The sequence below is a fragment of the Otolemur garnettii genome, unplaced genomic scaffold, assembly GCF_000181295.1.
Source record: "Otolemur garnettii isolate 467f Iridium unplaced genomic scaffold, OtoGar3 scaffold00208, whole genome shotgun sequence".
NCBI classification, from domain to species: Eukaryota; Metazoa; Chordata; class Mammalia; order Primates; family Galagidae; genus Otolemur; species Otolemur garnettii.
In genome coordinates, this window is record NW_003852603.1 from 120,928 (window position 1) to 132,495 (window position 11,568).

An 11,568-nucleotide genomic window follows, 5' to 3' on the forward strand; every position below is an offset into this window, starting at 1 on the left:
AACCACTATTACACAAAATTATGCTACTGCCTAATATATATATAAAAAAATTGAAACCACACTCCTGAGCCTCAATAGTGAAGCCTTCTTACAGGTTCTCCTGAAATTTATCTGGGCTAGAATGGATCACCTGGGCCCTTCCTCCTTTGCACAAGTCAAATTTCCAATCCCCTAGCCATGTAACAATTAGATTTTTCATATTCTTCTTGTCATTCCACTGTGGCTTTTACTTGATTTATTCACTCTGAGCTTTTCAACAGAAGTCAATTACTACATTATAAAAGCAAGAGACTCCAAAAAAATGGGAATAGGGAGAAGTTGAAAGAATATAAAATTTTTAGTTGTATAGCTCCATGTTTTGCACATGAATTTTCAATCAGCATTTAGTAGGAATGGCTCATCTTTGCTCCATGTGCCATTAGCTGGGGTAGCTCAGAAGCCTGAAGTTGAAATCACCTCTAGGCTACCCACTTTCAGCTAGTCCTGTTGGCCAGAACAGCTGCATGTAGATTCCCCACGTGTGCTCTCCATATCCTCATGGCATGAAGGTTGGGTAGAAGAGACACCACCCAAGAGGACCGCAAAGAAACTATATCGCCTTTTACAAAGTGGATTTCAAAAATCACATGACAATGTTTCTGTCATAGTCACAGGCCTCTTAGGTTTAAGCAGAAGAAATATAGATTCTGCCTCTCAATGAGAAGAGTATCATTGTTATATTGAAGAAGAGCTATGGGAGAGATGGCCCACTGCAGGCTGCCTTAGAGAACACAATCTGCCACAAACTGAGATCAATACCTATGGTGAGATTATAAACATAGAATTTGTCAACTGAATGAGCTCCTGTTCAACAATAACTCCAGAGAATATCATACATACATAAACACTTGCAGAATGAGGTTAATTCTTGGATTCAACTTGCTTCCAAGCTATTTTCAGTGTTGCATCAAAAGGTAAGGGCAAGAAACTGGGCCCTTCAATTATTTAAATAAAAGTGTTTCATCTTCATCATCAATTTTTTTTTCTGGGAAAATATATTAGGCTGCTAGAATTTGAACCCAAACCATTTCCATGGTAACAAAGCTTAAAATACTAAAAGGCAATTAGAATTTCTTATAATATTTAAAAAATTTGTATGGTCTATACAAGATTTTAAAAGTGCACCTAGCAAAGACTAGCATAGACACGCCACATACAAATGCAAACTCACATATATACTCATTCACGTATTTATTCATACAAGGGATATGCAGGTTCAAAATTCCATAATTTATATTAACTGTTCTTAAATATAGGGGGAAATGAGACTGTTTAGCTTGGAAAAATTTTCTCATGTTGATTTTTGATCAGTCAGGTGACTTTAGAAATAATCTGGCCATTTGAAGCCTGAAGAAAAAACTCAACCATCATAGGTATAGAAATGAGCATAATTATGGTCTTTGGAAAATCCAGGTAGTTCCATGTGATTTGGGAGTAGTTTGTATCTAAGGAAAAGTAATGAGGCTTAACATGATCTTATTTTTAATTTCTAGACCTTTGAATATGAAGTATTTCAAATATACTGAAAAGTATAGGGTATATTTTTGTACCTGCTCCCATAATTAATAGCTATTATCCATTTGCCATAATTTCTCAAATCTGTCCTCTTTCTACATAAATAAAATATTAACTATCCAGTTAAATCCCTACCACTACCACCTGCCACTTCCATTACCGTTACCTTTCTTCCTTTCCTGGAAATCATCGTCCTGTTGTGTGTGACATTCCTTTGTATGTTTCCATGCATTAGTGCTGCTAAAAAATAAATTGAAGTTGAAGAGTTTGTCTGAGCAGACAGCAAGTCATGAATTGGGCAGCTTCAGACTTTAGGTGGCTTGAGGGTCCCACCAAAGGGATGTGAACAGCTTCAATAGTGTGAATGTGAAAGAAAGGTGGAGAAAATATTTGGTTGGTTAAAGTGGGTCATATTTGGGTCATCTTAGTGGAAATCCTCTAGTTAAAGATTACTTGGAAGTTTCTGATTTCACCAGAGCTCATTTTACTATTTATGCTAAGTTCATTTACAAAGAATTCCAGGACCATGGAGCCATCTTGGCCAAATGGGCATACAATTAACCATTTTAACAACACTTATTAATGGATTCCCCATACTGCTGTATCTTTATGTTTTAAAAACCTGTATGGACTATATCATAGAGTATGTGTTCTTTGCATCTCATTCCTACTACTTAACATTCTGATTTTGAGCTTTAGCCATAGGATGTAAATATACTATGAGGAGAGTGGATATGAGCATCAATTATTGCACAGAGTCAATCATTTATTCAACTAAATTTATAGTTCACCTGGAGAATGAGTTGACAATAACAGTTTTTGCATTTGCAGAAAGCATTAATGTTATTCAGTCAGGACCAGACATCAGGGAAAAGATGATATGTTTATTTGCACCATAGTCCTTCCATTTCTGAAGACCAAGTGCTTTCTCTCATATTCTCTCCTACGTGGGCAGTTATGGGGACTGCATGGTCTTTGATAATTACAGAGTGGAAGTCCAGTAAGTGCCAGGAGGTGCCCTAGATGAGATCTAGACTTGTGCAGAGATTAGGGAGCCAAGTCTCTGGGCATCCATCAGGCAACCCTGGTGATTCCTGATGTTCCAATCCCCACTTCTCACCTCTTGTAGCTGGTCTTTCCTGCTGGGAACTATCATACTAGCAAGATCTGCATTGCACAGGCTGGGAAGTCTGAGGGGTTGGGTGGAGGACATCTATCTGCATTCCCTATTGTCATGTCACTTGTATACCCTACTTCCTTTTCATGCTACCATGAGAAAATGGCTCATTTGATGTTCTATTCAATTTCTCATTTGAGGTTTTATAGATGGAGTACTTTTTTAACTGCTTTCACATTGTTAAAATAAAGGAGCTAAAGGGGTATTTATTTTCAGGACATAAAATTGAGTTGCTGATTTAATATCAGATATATGCAAGCTATTATGTACATTCCATCTCTCTTCTCTGTTTACCATATTGCTCTCTGAATGTTTCAGAGAAATTCCTTACACACAGAAGCTCTCTCAAAGCAGAAAAATAAAGGATGAGCACACACATTTTACTTTTGGTGTGGTATTACTTATTTAGTACTATCTACCAAATTAAATGTTATATTGACCTTGTGTCAGTGTCAACTAGTTATATTTTATTTCTGTTGCATTTCCAAATATGTTGAGCTAAAAACAAGTGACTTGATGCAAATTAAACTGCATGGAAGCTTGTTAGTTCAAATACTAACATGGTTGATAAATATATTTGTCTAACATGAGTAGGACAGAGAGCTCTTTGTTTATTGACATACTTTATTATCACTCTGCTGTACATCTCTCACGTGGCTGTTTTATAGGACATAAAGTCTGGGTATCCTGTCAGAATCTCAGATCTTATTTATAGCTTGCTGCAAAGTGGCTTATTGTCATTTATTATTTCTTATTTGATTTATATAACATCTTTCCACCAAAGAGCCTACAGGTTTATGTATATAGAGAGTGCACAAACAAGTTCAGACACACACACACTTGAAACTCAATGCTCTGATGTAGTTACTAGTATGATACCAAAAATACATAGATGTCTCTATTTGTTTTTGTTCTAAGACCATGTTCTGGGGAGGCAATTACCATACTTTCTTTCACTTTGAGTATTTATTGTTTGCCTCTAGGTGGATCGGATCATCTTCTGTGTCTTCTTAGAAATCGACTTCAAAATCTACAAAAAGAAAATGAGTGAAGTTTTCCCTGTAGGTGAGTAAAGCGATTTGTTGTTTCCTTCAGAATTGAGGATTGAAGAAGTGGAGACTTCACCTGTACTTCTATTTTGTTTCACGTCATTAGGACTGTTACAGATGTGGTTCCCACTCCCAGGTGTCGCCACCAGCTGGCATCATAGTTTCTAAGAACTGAATGAGGTGGAGGAAGTCTGAGCTCGATAACTCGCAGCCCCACAAGGTTACACTGTTGTCTTAGGGAAGTTAGGTCCCTTCTCAGGTCTCAGTCCCTCACACCTAAAGTGAGGGGCTAATTAAATAACTTCTAAAGGACATTCCCTGGCCCTAAATTACCGCATCTTCTGTCTCCAACCTATAAGTTTATAATCTACCTACGTCTCCAGCCCACATGTACCATGTTAAACACCTTTGTTGGAAGTCTTAAGGAGCCCACTTAACATTTGCAGTCAGAATTCCATCTATTTCTGAATTCCATCCTTATTCCTCCCCAATTTTCTCGCCCCAGATTGCAGTGACTATAGTAGCACTTTCTAGGGCAATCTGAGAATGGTACTCATTTCACACTTCTTTTTAGAATGTCGGAGAAACCTCAGGGTTGTTAAAGAACCTTGAGTAATGGATTTTCATCGATTGACTGTGCCATTAGTTGGATTTGGGCAATTTGAATATTTCCCTTCACCCTCCCTCTACCAGCCTATTAAGGCAGAGGCTTGTTTAATGCCTTGTTATATTTATGGTGCCATTAAAGTCACAGTGTCCAAAGTGCTTTCCTTGGCTATGGCTGGAATTGCTTCCTAGAAATTTCAAGCTACTATGAGCATTGTTGGCGTTTGCCTTTCAGAAAGCTTTCTTTTAAGGTTTCCATCTCCATTCAAAGTAGTTTTTGCTTAGCAGGAGATTCTGGCAGGTGGGTGGAGTGAAGGATGGGTGCTGGTACACATTCTTCCATTTAAACAGCTTGTGACAGGCAACAATAAGAAGGATGCCCAGCCCAAAGGTCAGAGTAGGGTGTGGGTAGCTGTCCAGAAGAGATGGTCAACAGTCAGGGGTGTCCAACCTGCAGCTGGCAGGCTGCCAGTGGATTGTGTGAGGACTGTTTTGCTTCTCTGTGGTGTCAGACATTGCGAAAATTATGCACAAACCTATTTTATTGCCCATCAGACTTCATTAGTGTTCATGTATTTAATGTGTGGCCCAAGACAAGTCATCTTCTTTCAATGTGTGGCACAAAATAAGAAAGGCTGACTCCCCCCCACACACGTGCAATTTGAAGTTCTTTCTAATTTGAGATTTGAAAGGTGAATCCACTAAATATGTTTAATTTGGACTCTAACTAATGTATCCCTCTCACTGAAACATAATGTAAATTCCTGAGAGACGCCCATGTGTTGAAGAACAAGATTGTGGTTATAGTGTTTTTGTTCTTGGCTCCTTTTTCTTCCAGGGTCTTTTCTTCTTTCTTCTTTTTTTACCTTTCCTATTTTTTTAAAGCGCTCAGTGTTTTTTGTTTTTGTTTGTTTTTTTTTTTTTTTTACAGAGTATAGAGCACATAATAGCTATTTAATAAGCAGTTACTGAAATAAGTTGAATTAAATAAATTCTTGCCACCATAATCTGATGACCTTTTTTATTTCAATCTTCTTGTTCCATCTTTTCTCTTGTTTTCTTCTATAATCACAGTGATTTATGCATGGTTAGGTTCAGACGTGTTAAGTATTATTAAAAGGTAGTGTTTATTATGTAAAGAATGTGGCTTGTTATGATGAGTAAAGCAAATATTCTCATGTCTTGTCAATATTACAGCATAATGTATAAGATTTTTATAAATTTTAGACTCCATGAGATGTTTAGAAATAATGACATCACATTCATTTTTACATCTTCTAAAATAAAAACTTGTTTTTACTCCAACATATGATAAAAAATAATTGCATAATTACAATCTGTTGGTATTGAAACAAATCTATCAGCAGATATTTGATGCAGAGTCAAACAACACACCACAAATTAAAAAAAAAGAGGCATTTTTAGGAGTCTGGAGTATATTAAAAACCATGCAAATAAATTATTGGTTGAAAAATTGCTACTTTAAATAAATTTGAAAATGCACCTCGGTACTTGAGCAAGTGAAATTATAATAAAATCATCCTCAGTCTCAATCAATGCATTGAAACTTATTGTGTTCATGAAATTATTTTCTGTGCATATTTATAATAGTAGGTAAATTTTACATTAAATGTCAAAATCCTCAAAAATTGTGGAGTATTTCTGCAACATTGAGGCATCAGCCATTTGTAAATTCTAAATACACAATATGAAATAAAGGTGATGTCTAATAGAGTATGTGACTGCTAATATGGATGATACATATTATCTGTCCTTAATTTGAATTTATGGTTAATTCATAACCATACTATCTGTGATTAGAAAATAATTTTTCTGACTTGCCATATATTTCCCCAGACTAACTTATTCAGAATATCTCCAACTAGTATTCATAACTAGTATTCATAATCATATTATTCATGACAATAGCTTAGAAAAAAGTCATTTTTAGGCAGGGTGTGATGCTCATGCCTGTAATCCTATACTTGATGAAGGCAAGGTTGGAAGATCCCTTGAGGTTAGGAGTTTAAAACTAGCCTGGGAAAAATAGTGAGACTTTCTTTAAAAAAAAAAAAATTGAGAAAACTTAGCTAGGTATGGTGGCACACATTTCTAGTCCAACTACTTAGAGGCCAAGGCAGGAAGATCACTGGAGCCCAGGAGTCTGAAGCTATGTGAGCTATGATTGAGCCTCTGTACTTCAGCCTGGGCAACAGAGTGAGACCCCTGTCTTTTTTTTCAAAAAAAGTCATTTTTATATTAAACCAAATTTCTGTTTAGGGGTACTTTAATCTCATGTCTGTAACTTTTATAATTAGAATCTGAGGTAAAATTAATGAGAAAACAAAAATTAGACTAAAAAGATGATACTAAAGAAATGAAATTGTAACTATCTAATATTAATAATATTTCAATAATAACTAATATCAAAACAGTGAATAGAATTGATACATTATATAATGATAATATAACTAATATTAATAATAATTTATAATAATTCAAAGATTTTTGAATTGCCTTCTCTCAGACTTACTATTCATTTCTTTATATACATTAAATCAATTAGTCTCCATGATAATTCTGAGAAAGTAGGCATCATATTAATCCACTGTTGTAATTTCTATTGTTATGGTATCTTTCTAATTTGATCCTGATCTCTTGAGAATGGCCATATAACAAGGTATATGTCTAGGAGAGTTCTGACCAGGGAGTACATGTAGGGAAGAGAAAAGTTAAGTTCAGATGTGTTTGTCAGGTGAGACACAATGAAGACGTGAAGCTGGAACTCATAAAACAGAAGAAATTTAGTACTCACGGGTCCCAAAGGAGTTAGGCATGCCCTCAGGAGGTTAACATAAAGTCTGGAGGTAGCAGGGAGCTCAACCACTAAGTGGGACGTGAGAAAAAGAGGACATGCCTTATTAGGATTCAAGTACTTATCCCCTAGGTTTCTCCATGAGGCTTGTAGATGGGCTAGTTTAAGGAAAACAATCCTATTTACATGACCCTGGTGCTGAGCCACTGATTGTACTGTGGTCGGCAGGATAAGGAACAAGTAGAATATATCACAGCCACACAAGGAGGGGGAGTTTTAAGTAGGCCAGAGGTGATGGGATACAAGTGGGAGTCAAATTTAGGCCTAAATATGGATGCCAAGGCAGCAACTGTATTAGACAAATCTGACACCCTACTTTTAGATATGGAAAATGAGGCATACAGCTGGGAAACAACAGAACTCTATTGTAAAATTGAGAATGGCACCTGTCTTGCTGAAGTGATAATAGGTCAGTTTTCTTAGAGCATCTTCAGGGAAGGTTGAGGTCAACTGCTAGGATGCATTTGGAGACTGACAAAGACCCATTTCGAATGTCATCTGCTGCCCATGATTTTTTAGAGCTGCCATGCTTCTCTATCTTCTAAAGGCTAAAAATGTCCTCATGGAAACTTTTCTAATATGAGTCAAATTAGTACTCTATCACTGATCTCAAAGTCAAATTCCATCCAAGTCACCTGTGCAGCATAGTGCTATTACCTGCAGATGACCAGGTATGTGGTAAGGAAACAACCAGAGGCCTCACAGCATGACTGTAGGAGAAGATGGAGAATCAAATCGTCTATGTTACTTTGTTGGGGCTGTAAAAACAAAGTACCACAGAGTGAATGGCTTAACAAAAATGTGTTTTCTGACAATTCTGCAGGCTAGAAGTTCAAGGTCAGGTGTTGGCAGGGTTAGTTTCTTCTGAGGCCTTGCTCCTTGGCTTACAGATGACTCTCTATGATATTCTCTCTGAGTTGTCTGTGTTCTTTCTCTTTTTATAAAGACACAAATCATATTGGATTGAGACCCACTCTAATCTTATTTTAATTTAATTACTGCTTAAAAGCCCTATCTCCAAACACAGTCACATTCTGAGGTACTGGGGTTAGGACTTTAGAAATCTAAGTATTTGGTGGGACACAGTTCAGCCCATAACAATGTCCATCATGGATGTGCAGTAGGAACTTCCAAGGAAAGAAATCAGCAGCAATGTTTTTTGTTTGTTTGTTTGTTTTGTTTTTTGCGATTTTTGGCCAGGGCTGGGTTTGAACCCACCACCTCTGGCATATGGGGCCAGCACCCTATTCCTTTGAGCCACAGGCACTGCCCAACAGCAGCAATGTTTTTTCCAATGGTTTTATATCTTGCTGCGGGGTGGAGCACATTTGACATTTTCCTTCCAGATGTATTATTTGGTAGTAAAATGTGGCGGCTTTATGCAATTGTCACACACTTAGGTTGCAAATAATTTATGGTTACAGTGCACCACTTACATGGCCTACAGCAAGTAATATGTGTGTGATACGACTCAGCAATCTTTGCTCTTTACATAAAAGGATTGTAATTTTTAGTTTGTAGAATTTATTGCACAGAGTTTTCATTGGATGTAAAAAGAAAAGACAATTCCTAGTCTGGAATGGGAAAGTTGGGTTTTTTATTACAATATAAGTCCTAATAGAGAACTTGGGGATATTATTTTTTCTCACAATAACAATAAAGAGCATACAGTCTTGTAGCTGTTTCAAAGAATCTTGGTGTTGGAAGCTTGAGAGGAATATGATGGTTAAATCCCCTCCTCTTCCCCCTTAGGGGAAAGCTTGCCTTGTGTACTACACTGATTCTCCCAACTTGGAGTGACTTTTCCCTCCATGGGTCATTTTTGTTTTTCATTATTCTAGGAGGGGAGAGACTACTGTCATCTCGTGATTAGGGGTCAGGGATACTGTTGAAATGCCATGATGCACAAGACAGCCCCCAACAACGGAGAATCATCCAGCCACAAATGTCAGTAGTCCAGAGGCTGAGGACCTCTACCTAATGGAACCACCTTTCTCGTATCATCCAGCCACTGAGGCAGTTTTTGCCTGTGGATTGGGCCTATTTTACAAAGTCCTGACTGTCGATGCCTTACCCAAACTTTTCTGTCTCTCTGTGTTTGGAACTTGTGCCCTGGGCCTGACCTCTGGCTTCCGGGATTGATGACCCCCTCCTAGTCCACACTTCTGGTTTTTCAACCTCTCCATTCACTTTGACCCACAGATTTCTGTATGTTGACCTCTGTCAACCTTTGTACCTCCCAACCAACGCCAGCCAGGGTTTTCCCGGCTCCCACTCACTCCTTATACCACTCTTTTCTTACTGCTCATGAATCTAGAGTATGAACTCAGAAAACCTGAGCAAATGTTAAACAGGTTTTATGCACTGAATGGTAAGTATAGAACGGTAATATGTACAGAGCAAGGAAGAGCAAATTCACTATTCTTTCCACAAACCTCAAGCGAAGTTCATTGTTTCTTTGGCTGATAGTTTTCATTTTTATCATTAGTTTGGTGACAAATGGCTGACAAAATTACCTCGTGAGCTCACAGAATATTTGAATTTTGGAAGTTCTCAACCTCTTAGATTCACATATAATTGATTTATTCACAATGAAAACATTTATGACTGAAAAAAATCTATCCACTCATCTCTTTATTTTTTTAACCCTGAAAGCAATAAGATTTGTCATTCTTTCCCAGCGAGGATATTTGTGTAGGATATACACAATACAGCAACTTAGTAGTTAAATATAATTACATATATCTTTTAAATAGTAACACTGGGAAAATTAATAAGTTAGAAAAACGAATCCCAGAATACACATGTGCTTATCCTAAACCTGCCACCTATCTCTAAGAAGATTTGCTTTAGATAGAAAATTCCATTTGTTTATGAAATAACTGAAACATGATTTTAAATTACCTAATAGAAAAAGGCTGAAACACTTTCTCTTTCTTGATATACATAGTAAAAAAAATTAGCCAGTTGACCCATTCTTATTTGGGAATTATCTATCAAATATTACATAAAATATTAAATCTTATAAAATAGCAAGAATCACTTGATCCCATGAGTTCAGGGCTACAGTAAGCTATGAGTGTGCCACTGCACTATAACCTGACAACAGAATGAGACACTGTCTCTAAAATAATTAGAAGTATAAAATAAAGTTACAAGAAGATCAGAAATGCCTTAAAAATGAAATTGAAAAATAGTATGCACATATTAAAAACATGTATGATGTGTATTAAATTACTACTAGATAAAATTAATATACAGGAATTATAAGCTTATAAATTATAAACTTTACTAGAGTTATTTCTTAGTCTTAGTATATAACCTATAACTATTAGAATGAAAAAGACAGAGTTTAACGCAAGTTTGAGAATTATACCTTGCAAATATGTTTAACATTTAATATATCTCAATGTCTGACTAAATTGATAGAATTTTTTCTCAATTATTGACAGACATGTTATTAATTTATTTTATTTGAATATGTTGATATATTTAGATTTCACCCATTTTACCTTCTTAGACACAGATAATGCTGAGAAACTCTATCTTTGTGTAATCATGGTAATGAAAACTCCAAATTTTTATTTTGATGAGCATTTTTATATCTTTAGTTGATATCTATTGTTTTCTAAACCAAACAAATTAAGAACATTCTCAGTCAAATCTCAGTTATTTTGACCCACGTATAGTCTTCCAAATATGTCAGAGATGTCATGCATGTAAGTATATCTTTCATTTATTTCCTTGACCGTGCGTTTCCATCATTTATTTCTGTCAATAAATTATACGCGCTCTTGCAGGGTACACTGCATCCCACGCTGCTGCGGGGCTTTATATCACTGATCTCATTATTAGTATTATTTCTTTTTTGACTTATTTACCTTGTAAATGTGTGGAGAACAGAGACTATTCCGGACACCCCCTTGAATTTCCAGAATCTGTAGAACTTCTAAATATACTGCAGATATTTATTAAGTAAATAAATAGGTACCATGAGCCTAGACTGAGACTGTTTCAAAGCTCATGTTAAAATTTAATTCCTATTCTAACAATATCAAGTGGTAGGACCTTCAGGAGGTGGTTAGGCCATGATGGCCTCACCTTGTTGGTAAGATTGGTGCCATTATAAAAGGGTGAGTTTGGCCTCTGTCTTGCTTTCCACCATGTGATATCTTGTATGTTACCGTGTTATAATGAAGCAAGAAGACCCTGGCCAGATGCCAATACCTTGATATTGGACATCCCAGCCTCCAGAACTGTCAGCCAATAAATTTCTACTTATTACATATTACCCAGTCTGTGCTCTT

The 11,568-nt window shown here is 36.4% G+C and overlaps 1 protein-coding gene across 1 annotated transcript in view; it reads left to right on the top strand.

The window, feature by feature from the left end:
• Positions 1 to 3,718: 3,718 nt before the first annotated feature.
• The window catches only part of LOC100943722 (O-acetyl-ADP-ribose deacetylase MACROD2-like), a 183,554-nt gene continuing 175,704 nt past the window's right edge, over positions 3,719 to 11,568 (top strand). The window contains exon 1 of the mRNA XM_012812408.1: positions 3,719 to 3,796. Within this exon, the coding sequence (XP_012667862.1) occupies positions 3,775 to 3,796 (22 nt within the window). The 5' untranslated portion in view covers positions 3,719 to 3,774. The remainder of the gene's footprint in view (positions 3,797 to 11,568) is intronic.